Raw genomic sequence first — 24,192 nt, 5'->3', positions numbered from 1 at the left:
TCAGTCTTTGTTCTGCAGATGTCCTTATTTCACCCTCACTATACACCCAAGCTACCGGAGTCCGTGTCCCTCTCCCTTCCATACCAAGGCCACCTGGGCCCCTTAATATGGGGGGACCATGATCTCACAGACCTGCCGGGGTCTCCCTCCCCCGTTGGCTGCCACACTTCTGCTTCGTGTGGTTGAAAGCAGAGCAGCATTCACAGCTCTCACATGGAAGCATTACCTGAGCTGTCAGTTTGCCTCTGGAGAATTCGGTCATTATTCCTTTACAGAATCTGTGTGCTCATATACAACGCTAAATTAAAACTTAATTAATTTATGTGGAAAATAATCCCTATTAGCTGTGCCATCTTGGGCCGGTCATTTAACCTGCCCGAACTTTGAGCTTGTCATCTGTCCAATGGGATCACAATACCTGTGCCACCGGGTTCTTGCCAAGATTAAATGAGATAGATAGATGGTACTTAGCACGTGGGAGGTTTCAAATCATAGCTTGGAAAGAGTCAAAGGGAAGAGGGAAATGTGGGAGGGGCACTGGCTTTTATCCTCACTTGGTGGAGGAGGTGGGCACAGCCTGAACGCTCGGGTTCCCTTTCTCACCCTTGACCCGGGCCCGCACAGCCTCAGGCAGTTTGGCAGATCTAACGAGGACCCCACTTTCAGTTCTGCTTGATGTTAAGTCTTGATTTCCGCTTGTCTGTCTGACCAGAGGTTAACACTGAGTCAACAAATCAGAAGCTGGGCTCTCACAGCTGGCCGGAGTTTTAACCCAGTTAGAGGATTTCACAGTGAAATTAAAACTCTATAAGTCTTCTCCTGCTTCTTAAATTGTCTGTGTGATCCAGTGGCTTTCTTTAAACATCCCTACCATATCCTGCTTTTCTCAGTGCAGAGAGCCAGAAAAAGCCTCATGAAGAGTCCTCTAGGAACTATCGTGTGAACAGACAGCTGTTTGGGGAGTGCAGCCGATCTGCTCTGTTCCCAGCTCATCACATTCAGACACGCTACACACCGCCGTGTTCACTGACGATTATATGAGATGCCACGCTCCCAGGGAAGGATCCACTCAGCCACCACTAGCTTATTCATTATTGATACACAGTTAAAGGGCATGGCTCGAATGAATGCAAGCATCTGAGAAAAGTCCTTATTCACGTACAGATCAAACTGAACATCTGTCATTTCCCTGGTGACCTCACATACTCTTTTGTGCCTTGGGACCTCAAAGTATGTAAGCAGAGTAGATGCTTCCACTCTTTTATTTAGTTTAATCGTTGGCCTTAATCCACTTGTTCACATTATTCGGGCGTGTTTAAAATTATCCCTTGCTTCCCCTTAATATATTAAAACAGGAGGAGAGGGAAATTTCTTTTTAGGACCTACTGCATTCTAAGGATAAATGCAAACTGTTCTACTCTGATTCTTAATGACCCACTGTTAACATAGTAGGAAGCCCAGCTCATAAATGCAGTGCCTCTTTTCACATCATTACTCCTAATGGAACTATTACCAGGATAATAGCTTGACCTTTAGCTATAGATTCACATAGCAAAAAATATGTTCTCCTTACCCGATACCTCTATCCACATAGCATATGGAGTGTTCTCAGATCAATACAATGACTGTCCTTTGGCCCTGTTCTCAGGACTCATCTGCGCATGTAACAGAAAGAATAGGATTTCGTCCTCTGTAGGTAGATTCTAGTTAAAAGTTTCTTTTAAGTTTGAGTGTAAGCCATGAACCAGAATGTCAATAATATGCCCGATGGAAATATCTGTTTGTAGAGGTATTTTTCGGAAAGCCCAATGCTTTGCAAGCAAAGGGAGACCCAGGAGGCAGAGATTTCCCTGGCTTCTTATGATTGAAACCAGATAACTTTTCACTGCAAGGAGAAAATAATAACCAGAAATTGTCACCTTTTGAACGAGCGGCAGAACACTTGAGCTTAAAATGGTGAGAAAGATCCGCTTGGAAGCCACCTACACAGTGGGAGACCTTCCCTCTGTTTCTCCTGGACCTAGTCGTTGACACACGTGGTTGCCGGGAATCACTTTGATGTTGGCATAATCCAAATCTGTTTTGTTAATTTCGAATCTCTGCTTCCTAATGTGGGCTAATTTGAATGCATGCATTTCCCAATCTAAGAAGAGAGGGGTTGCTATGGAAATTAATTACATAAATAACATTACAAGGAAGGAGGGAGAGGTTTACCTGCTAAGACGGTGTATTCAATCATTTCTGTGGTATACATTTTCCTATAATCGAATAGGGTGCCAAATACAAATATTTTCTTTTGTTCGTTAAAACACGATTTCAAGAACTTTTCGGCAGCCCTCTGATTAAGAAGTGTCACTGTGGGCATTTGAATGTAATAAAACCTTGTTTCTTTAAATATATGCTATTAAGACTTCCTACTAATTCAGATAGGCCTTTCTCCCCCAATTAGCCTAAATAGCTGAGCTATTGTATTTACTTCCATTAGAAACAAAAGTAGAAAATATGTTTATTCTTCAAATGTTTATGGCGTTCTTAGTCTAGGGCACTGCAGTAGGTGCTTTTAGGGAGAAAAAATAAAGACCCCCGAAGACCCCTGTCTATAATCTGGTACAGGAGATTCAGAAGCACCCCTACCCCGGGGATGCTGTCCCCTCTGCATCTCTCCCAGGTGGAGACTGCTTACTCGCGTGCCCCATGTATCGTAGATTGGGCAGCCTGGTTGATATTCTCCCTGGACCTTAACCCTCCCTCCTCCTTATCTCTCCTCCTCTTCTCAGTTGGGGCTAGGATGGAGCCTTTCCATCAGCACACCTCTGCATCTTCCTTCCCCTCACTCCCAGGTCCTGCTGCCATCTTGGATAACTTCACCATCCACATGAGAGATCCCGTGACCCCCTAGCTAGAGTGTCCAGACCTCGTCCTCACTGGCTTTCATCTCCACTACACTTCAGCCCCACACCGTTGACCACACGTCCTGCTCGCTGCCAACATTTGACGCTCCACCATTATATTCTCAGTTGCCCCTTTTCCCCGGCATCTCCTTGCCAACCCCACTGATATATCCATTCCCTGATCTCCATAGATTTGCCCGAGTCTAAGCCATTTTCTGGCTTCACGTGCTTCCCAGATATGGGTGGAAAGGAAGGGTGGGTGAAGAAAGCTGTAATTTCATCCCAGGGGGCATCTTCACCACCACCTTCAATGCTTTATATCCTGTCCTTCTGCCAAACCTGTCCGGCGAACTCCTAACCGTACACCAGCCCTCCCATCGGGTGTCTCCACCCCAGACGAGGAGCTGCCAGGTGCCCTGGAGAAAACACCCGCCCTATGGCCACTGCCGCCACAAGCACGCAGCCCCGCTCCTACTCGGCATCCTGCGCTCTCGTCTGCTGCCTTCCTGTTCCTGTTCTCCTCTGGGCACTTCCAGACGTTCCCGCACTCTCCACGCCCTTCACCACTGAGTTCATTGAGGCGTCAGGAGCGATGAGGACCCACCTTGATCCCTTCTAAGTCCACCCCTGTCTTCCCCTCCTCTGGGTTCAGAGGAGGAAGCTTTCCTCCTGGTCCTGGTCGAGGGTAACCCCCCATCCCTCTCCCGAATGCCGACCCTCCCCCAGTTCCTCTGGTACATGGTTCCTTAGACTGTACCCCCATCCTCCCTGGATCCCCACTGGCCGCCTCCCCCATCCCCATCCTTCCTCCCCCGCCCCTTCCTCCCCCCAAGCCCACCGCCAGGCCTGGCGTTTGGAGACTGTCATCTGTGGCCACCCTCCCCATGCCCTTGAGGACGGCCTCCAGGGACTCTTTCCTCACCTCTTTCCTGGCCCTTCGTCTGCACTCGGGGCTGTGGGTCCCACCACTTGCGCCTGCACAAGACCACGCTTCCGGCTCCTTCCTGGTCTCCCGTGCCTCAACCTCCCTTCAGACCCGGGGGTCCTCTCTGTGCTTGGCCAGTGCTCTGTCCACTCGAAAACTTCTCCCTGGTCACTGTTTTCTCTCTTGTCGTTTTAATGACCACATATATGTTTATGCCCCTCGAACCTGCATCTTCCTCCAGGACCCCTTCCCTGAACCAAAGGCTTCTGTGTTGAAATACCCGCCAGCTGTCCCCATGTGAGGACTCCGCAAACACCCCGAACTCAACGTGTTCCAAGCCACACCTGATGCATCTCGCAGCTCCCCTCACACACCTTCCTCCTGTATTCACCGGGTCATGCTAGTTCCTGATCTGTTCCCCGTCACCCCTTCATCTTCGCTAGCGCTGGCCCCGATTCCCGCGATGGTGTCGATTCCTGAAAGGCATCCCGTGCTCCCACGCCCTCACGTCCACCCGCCCCTTGCTGCCCTGCATCTCTTCCTGCACAACTGCATTGTTGATGTTTGTACACTCGGCCCCTCGGATCCACAGGCTCTGCACCTGTAGGTATAACCAGCTGCCAATCAAAAGTATTTGAAAAAGAATTCCAGGAAGTTCCCAAAAGCGACACTTCAATTTGCCAAGTGCAGGCACCTACTGACATAGCATCGACGTGGTATTAGGTATAATAAGTCATCCAGAAATGATTCAAAGTATACAGGAGGATGTGCATAGGTTGTATGCATATAATACACATTGTATATACGGAACTCGAGCGTCCGTGGATTTTGGTACCATGGGGGTCCTGGGGCCCATGCCCCACAGAGACCAGGGGATGACTGTTGATGACTTTTTCCCCTTCTTCCATATTACTATTTCCTTAGGATACATTTCTAGGAATAGGATTACCAGTCCCAAGGAAGAACAGTTTCATGTCTCATTATATAGAACCATCTTATTTCCCAAAAGGGTTTTGCCAATTTATGCCAACAGTCATACTTGAATGCGCCAGATTCACAGAATTTTATCCATCTGAAGTATTAGTGTAATTGTTTTTCTAATTTAGTGGGTATAAAGTGTTTTGCAACTTGGGGGCTTACAAATTATTTGAACGTGTTTTGCTAAGTGTACTTCTTCCCTTTATCGGTGGAGGCTTGAAGTTGCTCTTTCATTTGGGATGAGCTCTTCCTATCGTGGTAGATTTAGTGCAGCTAGTTCTGCTCATTCAAGTGAAATGTTTATTTTTTATTCAATAGAAATGTTACAGCTTTGTGTAGTTGAATCTGTCAACATTTTCCTCTGTCCTTTCTTTTTAAAAGAAACCTTCAAAATGTTAAAATTATCAATGTTTTCAATACCAAGGAGGCAGTGCAACGTGACCGCATAGCAGGCCTTGACCTTGAGGGGAGCAGGTTGAAAAGTGCTCAGGAACGATGTGTGAAGTAGAAATGGCAACCGCAGCGCTGCGTGCACCATCACACGCTGTGCGGCTTTACTGAGACAACTGTCATAGCACGTGACTCCAGAGTTCCCTTTGTGCTTATTAGGGAGCTCTTTCCTAGGAGCTGCTAGTACAAGACGCAAGAGGTTGACTCAAAGTAGGATTGGAACTTTCACTAACACCCAACTGCACTGCCTCTATTTTGAGTGCCGATCGACTTAGCAGGAATCGCCACGAGACCATCATCTTTTTGCGTAATTTTCCATTTGATTTTGAGTTAGCAGAAAAGTGAAATATGTTGATACACTTGAAGAATTCTGTCATGGGGCCAATGGACCCCTAGGAAGCATTTTCTGCTCTGCCCGTAAGACACATACACATGGACGTGGAGCCATTAGAAAGAGTAGTTTCCGTAGAACTACTTAATATCTGTAACCAGTTTCATTTGGAAGCACAGGACATAGTATGGAGGATGGACCCTGCCAAGCTCCATCTTCACCAAAGGAACGCCATATGGATTTTGAGAATATCCACCGCAGAACTGACATCTTTTAGAAGTACACTCTTTTTTTTTTTCCTTCTTGGGGTTATATTCCTTTTTCAGATCTGCATATTTTCTTTGTTAAAATATTTAACAATATTTCACATTTTCTTTCAGTCTTCACAGAAAAATACTGCACTGCTAATCACGTGGATAAACTTCCCGGCCCAAGAGACTGGGTTCAGATTCTACAGGATCAAATCAAACTGGCCCGAAGAAGGTTAAAAAGAGGCTCAGGTATGAATCAGCTGCAAGAAAATAATTGCAGAAGTGCTTTGTCGAATTTTTAGATGATACAAAGTACAGTTCTTTGCTCTCGGCTACTTCATTGTCTTTTGTCTTTTAAAGGAGAAGCTTTATATAATGTGCTTTGGTTTTGTATCTGAAAAGCTTAGTCAAATGATTTTGAAATTCACCTTAAGATTAAACAGTGAAAATTACGTCAGGCCATTTACTTTAAATAGTACAAATGAAAAAGATTGCTAATCTCCCTGGTGGTCTTATGTATGAAATGAGGTCTCTCTTTTGTGATTTGTTTCTACTGCCTATTGATTTTTATTTGTTTGGACCTCCATGACCTCATAAAAAGTACTAGTTGCTTAAGGTTAAAAAAAAAAAGAAGATTCTGTGGAAATATATTTAATTGCATGGAAAGGTGTTCTTACTGTACTAAGTGAATAAAATAAATTATAAATTAAAACACACACACACACACACACACACACACACAATAATCATCTTACCAGAAAGACCATGTAAAATAGAAAGAGATTTTTAAGTCAGATATTTACTTTTTTCTTTTTTTTCCTTCAATCTGGGCTTGGTGGTTCTGGGATCATTCTTCCAGGAAAGGTGAACACCAGTTGAATTATGACTATTTAGAGATGGTCATTTGAAATCTCGTTCTCCCCAAAGTGACGGTGGGACAATTTACCAATGAAGAATCCTTTTGAGGTCAGTTTTCTGCCATTATGTAGGAATAATCACCCCTAGGAGGCCACAAGCCTCTAGATATTATTTTTAAAAAACAAAACAAAAAACAACCGATCAAACCTCAGGCCCCCTGGCCTGCTAAGAGCCTTCTGTGCTTCTGTGGCTGTGGTGTGAGAGTTTGGGAGACAGGTTTTGCTTGAATGTCACACTCTGGGGGTCCATAGAACAGCAGTACAAACTTGTGAGACTGTCTGTAACACAGCCTCTTACTTGAACTTTCACTGTGAGTAGGAGTAACCGTGACCAAGCCTGCGGAAGAGCCCAGCCACCAGCCCCGGGGAGGAGAGCTCCGGGCTCAGGCTGGGAGTGCTCTTGACTCAACAAGACACAGAGCACCGAGGGACCGAGTGGTTTTTCCGGGTGAAAAACCTTACAGTTCTATAAAAGTAGCTAGCAAGATGCTACACTATCCAGCTATAACTGGATGAGGTTTTTTTTATTAAAAATCTTCCCTCCCTCCTTTTTTAACCTTTTGACTTCTTTTACACTTAACTGATGCTCTTTTTATAAAGAGCAATGGACTACTAAGATTTTTCATTGGTAACCAAATGGATTATTGCATTAGGTAACAAGTCACATCAGAGTCAGTAGATCTGGTTTCCAAGGCTCACGTCCGCTCTTCACCAGCTCTGGACCTTGGACAAGTCACTCCATACTTCTCATCCCGGGTCCCCATCACGAACTGGACATAGACGTACAGCCTGTCTACGTACAGAGCTGTCCTGAGGCTCCAGACGCGGGTTGTACATGAACGTCTTTATCAGTGAAGCTAGCGTACCTCTCGGAAGATGTCTTTGCGCGCAGCCATGCTTGGCGGCATGGAGGTCACTGAGGCAGCCACACGTCGTGTCCTCGGTCAGGGGACCAGCCAGCCTGCTGTGCTGGGGCAGCCGCTTTGCTCCTGTTGTCCCGGCATGATTATCAGTGATGCCCCTTTCACTCTCAAAGGCTTTCAGTCTTGGGCAGTAAATCATGTGCTTATCCTCCCCCTGGGTCTCCCAGTTTTCACTGCTGTCTTCTGCACCCCCAAATCATCGCAAATCAACACAGCGTGGTGCAGTGGAGAGAACAGGTCTGCTTTCCTGGCTCTGATCTGCCATTTACAATTTCCTGGGAACCTGGACTAATTACTCAACCTCTCTGAGCCTCGGTTTCTCCATTTATATAACGAGGCTGATACCTACCTCCGGGTGCTTTCAGAGTTAAAATTAGATAATGTAAGTATTGCCACCGATAGACAGCTGACATGTAATAATGCTCAAGAAATGCCCACGACCTTATCGTCCTTCCCTTTGCTAACCAAAACCAAAACAAAGCAAACAAAGTTCCTTTCTCCTCTGACACTGTTGGTCAGATTTCTTCCAAAAGGGCCTTCATTCCCTGAGTCTGCCTCCCCACCCAGTTCACTTTAGAATCCAGGGCATTTTGCCCCTGACCTCACTCCTCTACGTACGTGAACCTTTGCTGCGTTTGCGTCCTCCGGATCATCAGATTTCACTTGTTTATATTAACACTCAGACTTGACCTCCATACTGATTGTTACCCTTTCAAATCACATCCTTCTTGAAACTGTCTTCCTCCAGGCTCTGTGATTTCATTCTCTTTGTTTCTCCTCCAATTTCCCTGTCAGTGCCTTGGGTCTCCTTCCCCACCTCTTTCTCCTCTGCCTGTCTCCTAAACCCGGGTCCTGGTTTCCATCTTCGGTGCTTCTTCTCGTTCTCGTTGTGCGTCCTCCCACGTGACTTGCACTGTCCCATCATCGGGGGCTCCCCAGTGTGCAGCTCCAGGCTCGGCCACGTCCTGGGACCCGAGCCTCCACTCCCTGAGCCTCTGCTAATGAGGTCCGGTCATGCCCCGCCCCAGATTAAATACTTCTGGCTTCCTGTCCGCCCAGATAAAAACCCTTCTACATACCCCCCAGCACAGCGAAGACGGTCCTTCACCTCCTGCCATTGCCCGGTGCGCCCCTGGGCCACACCAGACCCCGCCCCGCCCCACCCCGTCTGAAATCGGCGGGCCTCCCACACCCAGGCTTCCCCTCCGCCTGGAAGCACGCAGCATCTCAGAGGCGGCCTCGGCACTTTGATCTTCTGCCACCTGAATAGTGACAGGGACACACCCGTTTCCTCCACGAAATCCTCAGGAGCAGAGGCTGCATGTTTCTGTCCTAAGCATTGAGAACACTGTGTGACACAGTGTGGACACGCCAGGATGTTTGTTGAATGGACCAGCGAATGGGAATGAAGGGACAGCTGTCCACAGCAAAAAGGTCTCAGTTCATCGCGGTCACGTGAGATCTTGGAGAATATTCCAGCAGTTTCTGACTGGGGGTTCAGAGGCTTCCTCATTCCCCATCCCCAGAACCCGCGGGGTGGCCACGTGCTGGGTACGCCACTCGCCTGGCCATCCCTGGGTGCCCCGTCCTTCGTCCTCAGGCCCTTTCTCTCACTTCTCTGTCCCCGTCCTCTGAGGCCTCTTCACTCCTGATCCCCTCTTCTCCCAGCTCCCCCAAAGGTTCAGAGTCTCGGGTCAAGGCGCCCAGACCTCACTCTGGGTGGCTTCACTGAGAAACACCTGGGAAGATCACCCTCCTGCTGGCGGCTCTCTTATCTCTTCTTAGGCTAAAGGTCCCCTGCCTCTGCCTGGAGACACCTCACAAAGGCCCCTTTGTGACTCTGCCCCTTAGATTTCAGGCTCCAGGGAAAGCACTTTTTGCAATTGACAGGTGTTATAAAAGACAGCACCCCGCGAGTAACCCCTCATTAAGCAAGCACTGGTGTCCTGCTGGGTGCGTCTCTCCTCAGCTTTACTTTCAAGTATAAGCTGAGCGGTGTCCTTGCTAGTTAAGTATTAAGTTGGTCTTATGTTGCCTAGGTTCTGCGTTAGCAACCCTGATGGTTCTGAGTATGTGAGAACTTGTACCTACCTGTTGCTTTTCAGAGCAAGTTGTCAAACCCAAAAAACAAAGACACTAAATACAGTATCAGAGAGATCTAAGATTTGTCATAGTGAAGAGACTGAAATGTAATACTCAGTCCAAAGGAAAGGCAAAGGGTCAGAGTGGCCAGGATCCATCCACCAGCTGCCCTGTGGTCCCCGTGCCTTGGCCCCAGCTGTGCCACCGGCTTCTAGCAAATCTGCACTTGCTTCCTCTACCTAGGACCTCTTCCTGCATCACAGGGGGTGGCGGCAGGACGTGGGAAATGCTTGGAGCTCCTTGGGAGCTTGAGGGAAAAGGACGGCATAAATTCAGGATCCGGATGTTACTGATTGAGGAGCTTTGGAGACAACCCAGAGGAAGCAGGAAGAGGGCTTGGTGTCCCAGAACCTGTGCCTCTAGCTGAGGAGAGTGAATAACAGTCTCTAAAGGAGCTGAAAAGTTTCCATTTGAAGAGTCACCTTTTTTTTTTTTTTTTTTTTTTGCGGTATGTGGGCCTCTCACTGTTGTGGCCTCTCCCGTTGCGGAGCACAGGCTCCGGACGGATGCGCAGGCTCAGCGGCCATGGCTCACGGGCCCAGCCGCTCCGCGGCATGCGGGATCCTCCCAGACCGGGGCACGAACCCATGTCCCCTGCATTGGCAGGCGGACTCTCAACCACTGCGCCACCAGGGAAGCCCTGAAGAGTCACCTTTGAAGGTGGAAGACATACACGTAGGGAGCGGAGTGTTGGGCGTATACTGAGTATATTGGAGAAGACTGTTCTCAGAGACACAGGAGCAGCTCTGCTGCCAGAGGCCACATGACTAGAAGAGCAAGTTCTGTTGCAATGTTGTTCCCCTTCTGTATGTATTTTATACATAAACACACCTTTTTTTTTTCTGTTGTCAGATGCTGAGACCGGTTATTATCATAAGTTCTGGTCTCCACTCCCTTCCCCACAGCATACACATGCACACAGTGGGGACCTTCCTCCACGTTCCTGTCTCTCTTTCCCCCAAATAGACTGGCCAGTGAGCACGTTTCTTAACCATCTCAGGGTTTGGATTAGTAATTCGTGTGCCTGTTGGTACAGAATGGGGTGCAGTCCCCCCCCCCCCGCCTCCTGTGGAGCGTCTCGCCCGCTCAGATGATCGGGTACCCTGTTCTGGAGTCATCTCATTTGATCGAGGATGCTTCCACTCTGACACTGGGTTTAGATTCTCTGCCTAGAGAGTTGTGGTTGGCACCTTGGCAGGTTTCCCCAGCCTGTCTAGCAGGTTCCATCAGCGTCTGAGAAGGGGAGGGTGGCTGAAGGACAAAGCTAACCCTGACACACAGACCACACAGGAGCAAGATGACAGCACACCCACGGTGACCTGCCAAATAGGCTTCGCCTCCCAATTGTGTCAAATCCTGTCCCACCTCTTTCTCCCCAAGCGGCACAGAAGTGGGATCCCCGCAAACCGGAACTGGAGCCGCACGCGTTACTGTCGTCATGCGGATGAGAACTGAGGGGCCGGGGTCGGTGCTATTGCTTGCTCTTTTTTTGTCTCCTTTTCGGTCTAAATGACAATATGGCGTCTCATGGATATTCCACAGCTTCAGTCTTATTTATCATATCTGGCTCACTTCCTGGAATAAGGTACAGACTCTACCTGGGCAAGTAATCAAGTCGCTGCTAAAGGCAGCCGGCGAAGCCTCCAGAAAAAGGAAGTGCCCGTCACAGGTATGAAAGGTTGTTCTGCGGATCCAAATAGAGATTCATTTGGGGCTCTCACCACATGTAATACATTTTTTTTCGATAACTGGAATGATTCCTTTTCTGGTGTGCATTTTTATCATTTTCATTAGATTATTTCCTCAGTGCAAAACTCGCAGTTTTTTAATTTGTGTTGGATCTAAGAATAAAGCTGTCACTGCTATTAAAATTTTATTGGACTTGCTTCATCTTTCCCGAATTTCACAACTTGCCTGTCACCAGAGAAGAAAGATTGTGAGCTTGTTGTTACAGACAGATGTTAGAATCACATTTAAGTTAACAGTCATGTTCTTAATCCACAACACTTGGCCCTGTTTGTGCAGTGGGCAGCTACTCATTTATACATAATCCTTTACAGATTTGGGGTTGCGTATGTTTGGTTCTTAGTAAAGCACATAATTGCACAGGCCTGGTTTTTTTTAAAGTGAGGAGAGCTGAATTACAAAGGGAAGATCGACTTACACCCAGAACTGATTTTTGTCATCACTAAATGAAAAGCTGCTTTTCATGGAAGGTAGAGAAAGTTACTAAAGTGTCAAATGAACTAAAGCCTGAAGTTTTACAATTGCAGCTTATAGTGATGCCTGTGATTTATATTTGGACTATACATAGCGAGCGAAGAGGTCAAGCCCGGGCATTAACCTGAGTCAAACCCTTGGTACGTCTTAACGTCTGTTTGTCTCCGTTGCCTCATTTCTTAAAATGGGCGTAAGATAGACCTGCCTTGTAGGGGTTGCCAAGGGTCAGCTGACACAATGCATATAATAACTGCTCAGGAGGTGGTATTCAGTAAATGGTGATGCCTATCATAGCTATTATTATTATTATTATTACTGAAGAATCTTTTAAATCTTCTGGTCCCTTTAGCCAAGATGCCTAGTCCAGCTTTTTTTTCTCCAATGAATCACATCCTGGGATTGACGATAAATCCAGTATTGCACGTCCCGTGCATAACTCTTCTAAAGAATCTTATTTCATGTACTATGTGTATCAGAATAGTGTACACTGCCGTGTGATGTAAAAAAGAAAAATCGTCGGAAATAATGCAGCCAGCTATCTAAGTGTTATACCAACTAAAACAATAAATAAACCTTGAACAGTGAAAATAAATAAATAAATCCCAATGAAAGAACTACGGTGTACTTCATCTTCCTATTCAAGTTCACTCAAGCCAATCAGAAGAGAATAATATCTTCTAAATATAAAAATAACATGTTATTTTTTAAATATATAAGAAAATTTTAAAAACTCAAAGCACAAAATTTTAAATACCCATAAGCTTTTCATCCAGAGAGAAACACTTAACATTTTAGTATGTCCTGTGTTTTGTCCATAAACCTATTTATAGAATTCTAACCTTACCATTTATCCCATCACTTGACTGGAATGCTTTATGCAGTATTAAACATTCATCTACAACATAATTTTTAGTGGTTGCTGTTTTTTGAATTTTATTTTTTTTATACAGCAGGTTCTAATTAGTTATCTATTTTATGCATACTAGTGTATATATGTCAATCCCAATCTCCCAATTCGTACCGTTTGTTCTCTACATCTGTGTCTCTATTTCTGCCTTGCAAACCGGTTCATCTGTACAATTTTTCTAGATCCCACCTATATGCGTTAATATGCGATATCTGTTTTTCTCTTTCTGACTTACTTCACTCTGTATGACAGTCTCTAGGTCCATCCATGTCTCTACAAATAACCCAATTTCATTTCTTTTTATGCTGAGTAATATTCCATTGTATATATTTGCCACATCTTCTTTATCCATGCGTCTGTCAATGGGCATTTAGGTTGCTTCCGTGACCTGGCCATTGTAAATAGTGCTGCAGTGGACATTGGGGTGCATGTGTCTTTTGGAATTATGGTTTTCTCAGGGTGTATGCCCAGGAGTGGGATTGCTGGGTCATGGCTGCTGCTCCTCTCCAGCCAAAACTTGTCTTGACTACTCTGTCTCGGTGTTTTTGTGGTGGATTTCGCAGGTGAGGGTCTTTCACCGAGGCCGTCGTGTGGCAGTCTGAGGGCAGGATGGTGGAGGGGTGAACCAGGGGAAATCTCTGAACGTCTCCATCCATCTCTGAACCCTGATTGCGTTTAAAGCCATGGCAGTCAAAACAAGAACACACCATTAGTTTGCTTCCCAGCAACTCAGCATTACAACGTGTTACACGGGGCAGCCCTCACCTGACTGGCCTCACAGACCCATGTGCAGGAAACTTCCAAGGGGGGCGGCAGCCCTGGGACAGAGGGAGCAGGGCCAGAATTACCCCAGCAGCCGTGGAATGTTCTGGCCTGTCCACAGCACGTTGGGGAAACTGACAAGCCCAACACTTATCAGGAAACGTACGGGCACCTTCTTTTTTGTACTTGCTGGAAGGTTTTCTGTGACGGAAGGATCTACCTTTGGAAAACTCTTCAGGAGATTGAAATATATCAGAGAAGAGCAAAGTTTTGCATTTTAAAGCACAGAAGGGACAAATCATTTGAAGAAATGCTTACTCCTTCTGATTTTATTCATGACTCAATTAATGCCGATTTCAGATTGAATTTCCAGTCATCTCCAAAGAAAGGTTCGTTCCCAAGCTGTCCTAAGGTGCCCCACTAGAATGGCTCTGAGGATGACAAGTAAAATTCTACCATAGGAATTCCCTGACCTCCATGCCTTCGACGATCCCGTTTAAACAATTCACGCCAGATTCTGGGTGGATACTTAAGCCTATATAAATAAGCGCAAATGAACTGAAATCATCAATGACTGATAGAATAAGGTTCCTGAGATATAAAAAATGTTAATAGAGGAAAATGGATTTTATATCATTTTAAAAATATTTAAATCATGGTGCTAAAATCTCTAATGTGAACTGGCTGAAGCTGAGAAGGGAAAAGAAAGGTGAAAACTATCATGTACGCTGGAGCTTTTAAATTGTATTACCTTATTCGGCAGAATGAATGAGCTCCCTGAAACTAATGACATTTGTGTTTCATGTTTGTAACCAGCAGAGGCAGCTGACGGTGATGAACGGCTGGACTGCGTTTCTCTACCCCCAACAGGTAAAACACATTTCCCTTTTCATCACCTGCTGCAAAATACAGCCCGTGAGAATATTTGCATGGAAAATGTTTTTAACATCAGAGAGGCAGATGCTTGAGCAAACTGCTTCTGTAAGAGGCCCAACCCCTAGTAATCAGAGCAGCTCAATGCCCTGCATTCAGAGAGATTTTGCACATTGAATATGAAAAGCTACCGTTTTTTTCACATTCTGTTTCATCCGCCTGATAACCTCAGAACAGCAAGTCCTAAGAACTTAGTGTCACAACGTTTTGCCTCCCCAAGCCCTGGGACATTAAAAAAAATATTTTAACATGAAATGACATTTCTGTTTAGATCAGGGATCATCCATTTTATGATGAAATTCACATGCGCTCTGGCCTCACTCACCTCCCTCGCAAAAACCTTTGCGAGGCAGTGTCATCGCGCTTCCTATCATGGGCACCCGATGAATACTGTGTTTTAAGTGACGGATTGAATGTGCTCGATCCATCTAGCCTGGGTGGCACATTCCTCACGCTGTAACCCGATCAGCTGAATACACCATCTCACCGCCACACCTGCTGCAGGGTTAAGCCACAGACTTAATTCCGACTTCTTATTTGACTCTCAAGTAATCCTTCCGACCCCGGGCTCCTCCCTCTGCATCGGTTCTCACCCGAGAGCCCGAGGGACAGGTGTCTGATCAGTGAGCCATGTGACCAACCCTCAGTTGGTCTCAAGACTCTTTATTCACTTCCCTCAAAATACCTGAAGGTTCTCTAACAACCAAACCCAGACACACCGCCCCCCCCCCCGCAAAAAAAAACCCTGTAAATGAAAAAGCTCAACTCAGTGTTTTCTCTCCATTTGGGGTGGTAAGTTTTAAGTTAGGTCCAGCAAGGATGAGAGGAGTCGTGAGTCTGTGTAGGAACTCAGCGAGGCCCGTGTTCACAGACAGCACTTACCCTGAGTTCACGGTATAGCAGAAATGTACGTTAGCGAACTTCAGAGCAGCCAGAAAACTCGGACACGCAAATGATACGGTGCTTTCTCTGTCACTGAGTAGCTAAGCAACAGATCGATGGACAAATAATGAAATGACTGCAGAGGGCAAGAGCAACCGGCTTCTATCACGTTCTCACTGTATATAGTCATTATAGAAATTACAGAAAGGGGAGTTCTTGTTTGGCTATGTTTCCACACTTATGAACCAAGAGAACTGAAATGCATGATCTCTATTGTTCCTTCCCAACCTGTGCTCCTCTGAGTATCAGGACAACTCCTATCAACCTTGTTCTGACCACCCACTCCAGGTAGAGGCATGAAGCATTGCTACTAATGAGGAAACTGTGCCCTTTCGGGAGGCCCTCTGGAGGAACACCTTGCTGTTCTAGTTGTACTTTCCAGGGTTCCTCCCCCATCAGCCCCCATGACCCCAGGACATTTGCACTGCCCGTCCTGGCCACCATCTGACACAGTGGGCTTTTAAGAAGTATTATTATTGGAAAACCACTCCCTTGAAATAATACCTTTGCCTTTTCCTGTCTGAAGATGGAGGCAGAGAGATGTTTCAGATCTCAGAGAACATTGACATACAGGATGGTAGAACCACCTCATGGAAGTGAAAAGAATTTCCAGGAATCTGAGAAAGAAGGCGTGTTAGAGATCATCTAGTCCCGTCCCTTCTTTTTATCCAGTCCTTTTATTTTACAGGTAAAAAAGCCTGAGGCCCAGAAACACTAAATGACTTTCTCAAGGTCTCACAGCTGGTTGGTGGCCTGGCCGGAGCCCAGGCCTCTCAACTCCCAGCCAGTCCACCGCGTAGCTTTCTTACACCTTCTCTGCATGTTTCCTAAAGATCCTAAGAGGTGATGGATGTCCTAATCCCTCTAGGATTCCATCTCAGTGTCACCCCGTCTTCACAGTTAGAGTGTCTGGCGTAAGTCAGCCTGAAGTCCGCTGCAGCTTCAGCTCTCAGGTTCTTCCCAAGAAGACCCTACCCAAGGCCGTGAGGCCCTAAGGAGGAAAATAGTAGGACCCCCTCCTGCAGTTTTTTTCACTAGACTTCTGATAGATATTTGATACAAATCACTAAACAGCATGATAAATAATACCACTTATCACCTGGAAAATGGGAAGAGACGTCACGGATTGGTGCCCAAATTTTGCAGTAATGGAATTAAACAATCTTGATTAGACTGGCATGTCTCTGGAGTGCCCCTCACATAAAAGCCCAGTCTGGGGCTTCTCTGAACACAGCACCACGACTTAGTCCTCCCCCCTTTTATGTGTCTCCTTAATGAGACCGTCCGAGGGATGAGCTCCACCTTTCTCGTCCATGCAGCTTCTTCCCTGGATTGGAGACTCACTGGCCAGACCTTCCTCATCTGGTCTGTCTGAGCTGGCAACCGTTGGTCCTTTTTAAAGATTTAACAGTGCCTTTATTACCTTATTAAGGTCTTTTTTCTCCTCCCAAATTCATGCGTGTTGGGAAGGGGTGGGACGGGGGAATAAATCCCCAAGTGTTTCGATGAACCAGAACCGACCAGGCCACGGTTACAGTCAGGTGTCAGATGACATTTATCTCAGTCCGTTAACACTTAAGCAAACTTCTGTTTGTCTAGCTTTAACAAAAATGGATACAGATTTTTCGAGTGGAAAAACATATTTTCTTAATTTCTTTTCCCTCGACCCTGTCAGTAAGCGTTTTTGAGCGATGCCAGGAGTCAGCACTGAGTTAGGTTCTGGTGAACAAATCCCACCCTCAGACCAGAGGCAGAGGCTACTACAGCCCAGGGGTGGAGACAGAGCTCTGATAAAGGAGAAAAACCACCATAAGGGAACAATTTGGGGGCGGGGGGGGAAGAGTACAGAGAATAAAATCAAAACAGTACTGAAATTTAAAGGAGGCTTCTGGATTTGAAATAGAACAGTGCAGAGCGCACCTAGGCTTAGCATTTTTTGCTCATAAATTGGCATTCCTTTGCACACATTTTAGAAATTAATACAGAAAAGTGTAAGGAAGAAAATGTAAATTACTTTTACCACCCAGAGACAACCATTATTGTTGGGTGTTTCTTCCCAGACTTTTCTCTATATTTTTTTAATTTATATAATGGAGGTCAAATCCATCCAATTTTGTTTCCTAAAGTTTTGTTCTGTTTGGTTTTACCACCTAACAAGCGTTTTCCATTTTATTACAAATCTCCACACACATTATTTTAATAGCTGCACTATATTCCATCTTACAGGCCATATCGTATTTTATTTAGCCATTTCCTACTCCTGGATGATAGATATGAACATACTCTAATAGGAACCCACATTCATGGGTTTTCCTGTAAAAAATCATCATTACAGATTTCTAATGGCTAAAATTACTCATTCGGCACACCTAAAGCCTTGGCTAAAAAATACTGATTTAGAGGTGAAACACAGACACCTCACCAATGAGGTCCTGCGTCTGGCCGTGTCATAGACAAGCATACAACTCTTCCTTAGAGAAGCGGCCCCCCTTCACTTTCTTGTCTCTGTTGTAGGTCATATATTTGACACGAGGAGAGAAAACACGGAAGACACAGAGACAGCTTTCACTGCCTAGACTTCCCTTTAGCGACACTTCTTAGCGCACGCATCTCCTCCACTGGAATTTCCTCAAAGATCCACTAGCATTTCAGGTTACTGCAAAGTGTGGGCGTTCTGTGAAGCTGACCCGTCACGTCTGAATAGTTTTCATATTCTTTCTTTGTAATGTGTGATAATCAAGCCTCCAGTTTGGTCTAAGATGTTTAAAAATCATCTTCAGAGTTGAATTCTCAGCCTTTAAATGTCCAGCGTATCACTGGGTTGGTTCAATGTCCATGAAAAAGAAGCAGTTTTATTTTCCCTGTTTTTTTTTTTTTTTTCTTTTTCAGTGTGAATATGGTATAGAGTTTTGAAGTGTATTTATTTTAATGTAAATTGCTTAGTTGCAGTATAGAGGAGAATGGCTCTTTCCGGACCAAGGAAGCAGTGTTGAAGGCCAAACTTAATTAGAATCTTCAACAGCTTAGAAGATGGAAAAGTTGTTTTGGGAGACAGGACAGCTCTGATCTATTAGATGAAATCATTTGTGGCATCATTTTCTCCCCAGAATAATCATTTGTCACTGATAAGTGCAAACGATACGTAAATTCTTAGGAAAGAAAAATCTTTCACGTAGGCTGTGTCAACACAGTGACAAAATAACTAATTAAAAGGTGAGAAGCTCAAAGTAACCAGCTATCCACATGACACCTGACTACTATTTTAACAGATGGTTTTAGCTGAGTGGGCCAGGGTTGTGGCATCATGTGGCAACTGGCCACAACTATACTTGATCTTATATACTTCACGTGGCTCTGGTACACTTGCCCCCCACTTTATATAAAACCAACGAGTGAAAATGTGGATTCATTTTAAAGAAATATTTTGGGCATGTGGGTATTTGTTTCACAGAGATATTTGCCTCCAGATTCCTTTCTCTAGTAAGGTGGTGAATTCAAAATGCCTGTTTATTTGGAGGCATTGCATTTACACTTCGTTTATTGTATAAAGCAAATTACCGTGAAGTTTTGGCACTTGACCTAAAGGCCAAAAGTTGGCTTGAAAGAACTTTGGACAGTAGAAACACCAGACCCCCGGGGCGTGGGGAGGGGAAACGCTGTGCTACCAGTTAACACACGTCCCTGGCACTTATTTTATCAAATCGGAGAGTGTAAGAGCTCAGAGTTACCGTTAGTCCCACTTCCTCGGTTTGTGGTGAGGCAGCTAAGGAGGAATAAGGATCACGGATGCCCAGCGCCGGGCAACAAGCCATCAATGGGCTAGCCAAGCTGGGAACCTCAGTTCCTGACTACCCCATCCCAGGTACCTGTACCATCACGTCACTTGGGGCAGCTAACCCTGGGCTAGGAGGGGAGCTCTAGGGGGAGGCAGTACCCACTAAAGACCAGCTAATCAACCCAAGACCATAGGAGGCATTCCTGTGATGTGACAAAGCTGGTCTAGGCGTGGCTTATGGAATCGATCCACCTGCTAGACAGCTACATCTCATACACGTGTGTCTTTTATCTTCTTTTCGGAGCCTCAAGGAAGGTTCAGATCAATGGTTTCCATCACAGGTTTAGCTAGCCTTTTCGATTTCAGGCCAGTTAGTAACCCCTTCCCTGACACCAGCCTCTCTGTTCGTCAAGGAGTCTAATGAAGTATTGTGAACCCAGGCTTTTGTTTTTCTGCAAGATATGTTGTAAAAGTTGTCTTCTGCCTCTCAGAAGGAAGCCTTTCTCAAGGGAATTGAAAAGATTAATTAGTGACCTTTCAACTCTGTTACAGTAAGATGAATACATTGCAAATAAAAGTAGAAACATTTACCTTACAGCTGTGGAATCTGTTAAATATACACCAGGAACCTTCAAAGCACTTCCTGCCAAGACTGGGCGAGAGCTTGAATTTTTCACTACTTGAGGGGTGGGTGGGGTTGTTCGGCTCTCGGATATGTGCAATGGATTCACAGATTGGAAATACACAGCATAAAACTGCAACCGTAAAATCATATTTTATAAATTAAAACTGTGTTTACTTAACTGCGACTACTGTTCAGACTTTATTCAGAAATCCTTTTTATAGGTTTTCTTAGCAAAAAAAAAAAAAGAATTATTCCATACCTATGGATAAGGTCTCAATCTTCTGTATGTATGTTTTATTAATATGTAAATATTTAGATTTTTTTAAGATTACTATGTTCTTTAAAAAATATTCAACACAAGGCTAGTTGTGAAAATGGTGTATAACACGTGCTGTGATATCAATTTCCAAGACGCCCTTTATGTCTGTTCTGGAAGAATACAATAAATTACTTTAATTGAACGCGCCTGTCTCCTGCCTGTGTGCCAGCCCTCCTGCCTTTATGAAGTGGAGACAATGCTAGCCATTAATTAAAAGGTATTTATTAGTACTCTGGTGATCTTATGCAGAAAGTTTTCTCTCCGTATGAAGTTAATTTTAAAAATTAAACGAACGAACCAGATTGCCACCAGAAAGAGTGTCTTGGAATGCATTAAGTCACAGGCTCCGCCTGGAAGTTAGATCAGTGGCAGGTCCCACAGTAACACTTGAGAAGTAGTGATATGCTTGAAGCCTAATTTTAACTGAATTAGGTAGCTTCATAAGCATCACTTAAAAGGCTAAGCCCTGCTTCTATGGAAACAACACATCAGAAGGACAAATCAATCTTCTCTAACGCAAAGTGGCTGTTCAAACCTAAATGCTTTATTCTCCCCTCTGAACACAGGGGGGCGCCACTCCTCGTGGGGACTTGCCCCCTCCTGCCTCCAAAGGCACCCCGGGCTGGCCGGCCAGCTCTGTCGGGGCTTTGGCTCGGGGTCTGCGTCTTGGGCCCTCCTTCTGTGGAGGCATTGGCGCTGAGCCAGTCTACAGCTGGGAGGAGTGCAGTAGTCGCGGGTGAGAAAGCAGCCGGACTGCAGGAGAGAAGGTGACAGGGTGAACTGCTTGCAAAGAGAGAAAATCTAAACTACTGCCAGCTAGAGTCTTCCACGCACGCGCAGCCCTTGGAAGCTGGGGGCCTGGCACCAGCCTGCCCCTCCTGCTGTAATCCCCCCCGGGGCTTGGTGCGGCCCTTGGTGCGGGGAAATTATTTGTATTATTGCATTATTGCCACATCACATGATTTGGCCCCAGGCCCCCGGGATGCCCTTGCTCCCACTCGCTGGCAAGGATCTGTGCCTCGTATGTCGCCTGGCTAACACCCTGAAGGGCTTTTCTCATCCAGTGGGAGGGGACCCAGTCTTACCCGCAGAAGGGGCACCATTTGCATTCTCGTAGAATAAGAGCGCACACACCTGCCTCAGTTGTTTCCCCTCCTACAGGCCCAGCCTTAAAACCAAGTGACAGGGGGACGGCGGCTGACTCATTTCCCAGCTGCACCCCGAGTCCAGCTCAAGCATTTACTGAACACCCACTGTCGGTAGATGCTGCGTCGGTTTAGCACAGCCGGGGTTGCGATGCAAGGGACGAGGGCTGACGCTGGGGAGGTCTGTCGGCCTGGTGTTATCCACGCCAGGCCTTATGGACCATCCCGAGAAGCTGGGAGCGCGTAGGGGCCGCTGAAGCATTCTGAGTAAGAGGTCCAATCAGAGTCATAGGCTCTCTTGATCGGTCTGGCTGAAGTCTGGGACGTTAACTGGAGGGGGCCCAGCCTAGAGCAGGGAGTCCCATTAAGAAGCCGAGGGAATAGCTAGAGGTGAATGAAGAGGACCCAAGAGGACAAAGCCCCACGTGCTGAAGCACAGGAGGACCAACAAGACTTGGAGATGCACTAGCTCGGGGTGGAGGAGGGAGGAGGTGTGGAAGCCGACACCCAGGTCTCTGGCTGGAGAATCGTGCTGGTGTTATTGGCGCTCCCGAGACTGGGAAGATGGCGGGGAGGGGCGACTTGGAGAAAGATGACGGACAAGTTCAGGTGCACACGGGCTCCTCCATCCCTTCCTTCACCGAGTGGTCACTGAACATTCTGGGTCTGCCTGGTACTGTTCTCGGGTCCAGGAGCACAGCTGTGAGCCCCGGGGAAACACCAGCAACATAAAGCCTGTTGAGTTCCTGAACGAGAGGAGGGAACTGAAACTGGGTAGCTTTGTCCCAAGCTAGAGTCGATCAAGATTTGAAGCTCCATTCATTCCGCATAATTCAAGTGTGAACTAAACGGCATCATCACAGAGCTTACACATAGCCCCCAGTCTCCATCAAGCCACAGTCTTTTCGTCCCTTTGGGTCACTTACCACACTCTGAAATTGTCTTTTTTTTTTTTTTTTTCGGTACATGGGCCTCTCACTGTTGCGGCATCTCCCGTTGCGGAGCACAGGCTCCGCACGCGCAGGCTCAGCGGCCATGGCTCACGGGCCCAGCCGCTCCGCGGCATGTGGGATCTTCCTGGACCGGGGCACGAACCCGTGTCCCCTGCATCGGCAGGCGGACTCTCAACCACTGCGCCACCAGGGAAGCCCCTCTTTGCTTATTTATGTGTTTACTAACTGGTTTTTCTCTGGAATCTAAGCATCGTGATGTCGGGGATCTTATCTTTAAGGCCACTTAAAGATTAAAGATGTTTCCTTGGGGAAAACATGTTTTTAGGAGCCCCGACTCCCCATCGTCCCCAGCAGAGGTGAACTAGGACAGACATTACCCTCTCCCTCTTCCGTGTCTCGTAGCCTTAGATCACGTGGACCTCCTTTGTCCCTTTGTCGACACTCCTCAGAAATGTTGGCGAAACCGTGTCCGTAAATCTGCCAGAGAGATACTGGGTGCATTCCATGAGAATCCGGTAACTCTAATGATTCAGAGCAAAGCTTTGAATTTACACAAACCAACTCCTTTTGCATTTTGTGACCTCTCAAAGCACGCTATTGATCATTTCCCCTAAAATATATATATTATATGTGTTTATTATTTATTTCCGTTTTGTTATCAGTGAAATTAAACAAATGTCAAGAGTCATAACAGAAAAGCCAAAGACCAATCTAGAAATGGATCCCGTGTGGGATAACCCGTAGCACACTGTGCTTTACACACACTGATGTTCCAAATAGACTCGACACTTAAGGGCCTTTTTAATTGCGTTTTACTTTTTTGCCATTTTTATCTGTTAATGCTGAGAAACTGAAGGACATTTTAAACCTAAACTTTGAAACTAAGCTCCTTCAGCTAATTCCTTTAAAACGCCTTCCAAAAATGAAGCTGATTGTGAGTGTGTTAAAAAGAAGAGCTGGGGCTTCCCTGGTGGCGCAGTGGTTGAGAGTCCGCCTGCCGATGCAGGGGACATGGGTTCGTGCCCCGGTCCGGGAAGATCCCACGTGCCACGGAGCGGCTGGGCCCGTGAGCCATGGCCGCTAAGCCTGCGCGTCCGGAGCCTGTGCTCCGCAACGGGAGAGGCCACAGCAGTGAGAGGCCCGCGTACCGCAAAAAAAAAAAAAAAAAAAAGAGCTGATCGGAAACAAGCTCTCCTGAACTCCAGGTGCGCATACTCTCCACCAAGTGCCACCCAGATTCAAAACGTGGAGGGCCCTGGATGTGAATATGGAGCAAAAACTCAATCTTACAAAGGAAATTTGAGCATCCTAAATTGGTTCAATGAAGTGGTGGACCAACTGCACATTCCGGTAGAAGAACTCATAACAGCCTAGTAGTGGGTGGGTGGTCCAGGGCGGTGGTAGGCAGCTCTGCTCCATGTGGTCATCTGGAAACCCAGTTACATCCACCTTATGGTTCTGCCACCCCTGGGAGACATCCTCATCCATGTGGTCAAAGCTGGCTCACCAGCCTAAATCTATAATGAAGACTATGGGAAGGGGAATTAGAGTGGAGGGGAACTTCAAGAGAACTGAAAACATCTGAGCTCACAAAGACTTGTACACAAATGTTCAGAGCAGCCTTATTCATAGTAGCCAAAAGTTGGAAACTTGAGTGCCCATCAACTGATGAATGGATAAACAAAATGTGGTATATCCATGCAGTGGAATATTATTCGGCAATTAAAGAAAATGAAGTACTGATACATGCTAACACGGATGAACCTTGAGAACATTATGCTAAGTGAAAGAAACTAGATACAA

General features: G+C 46.2%; 1 protein-coding gene across 3 annotated transcripts in view; it reads left to right on the top strand.

Moving 5' to 3' along the window:
- BEND7 (BEN domain containing 7) overlaps window positions 1-20,401 on the top strand; it is a 77,019-nt gene extending 56,618 nt beyond the window's left edge. For 2 of the 3 annotated variants that reach the window (XM_060006258.1, XM_060006257.1), the window contains 3 exons: window positions 5,956-6,075; window positions 14,514-14,567; window positions 18,087-20,401. In XM_060006258.1, coding sequence (XP_059862241.1) covers window positions 5,956-6,075; window positions 14,514-14,567; window positions 18,087-18,148 — 236 coding nt within the window. In that variant the 3' untranslated portion in view covers window positions 18,149-20,401. Of the gene's footprint in view, window positions 1-5,955; window positions 6,076-14,513; window positions 14,700-18,086 lie in introns of those variants that run through there. The other variant, XM_060006256.1, reaches the window with a different exon arrangement.
- Window positions 20,402-24,192: the final 3,791 nt, after the last annotated feature.

This window comes from Delphinus delphis, chromosome 2 (assembly GCF_949987515.2).
Source record: "Delphinus delphis chromosome 2, mDelDel1.2, whole genome shotgun sequence".
Classification (NCBI taxonomy): Eukaryota; Metazoa; Chordata; class Mammalia; order Artiodactyla; family Delphinidae; genus Delphinus; species Delphinus delphis.
The sequence above is the reverse complement of the archived record's forward strand: the minus strand, read 5'-3'. Positions and strand labels throughout refer to the sequence as shown.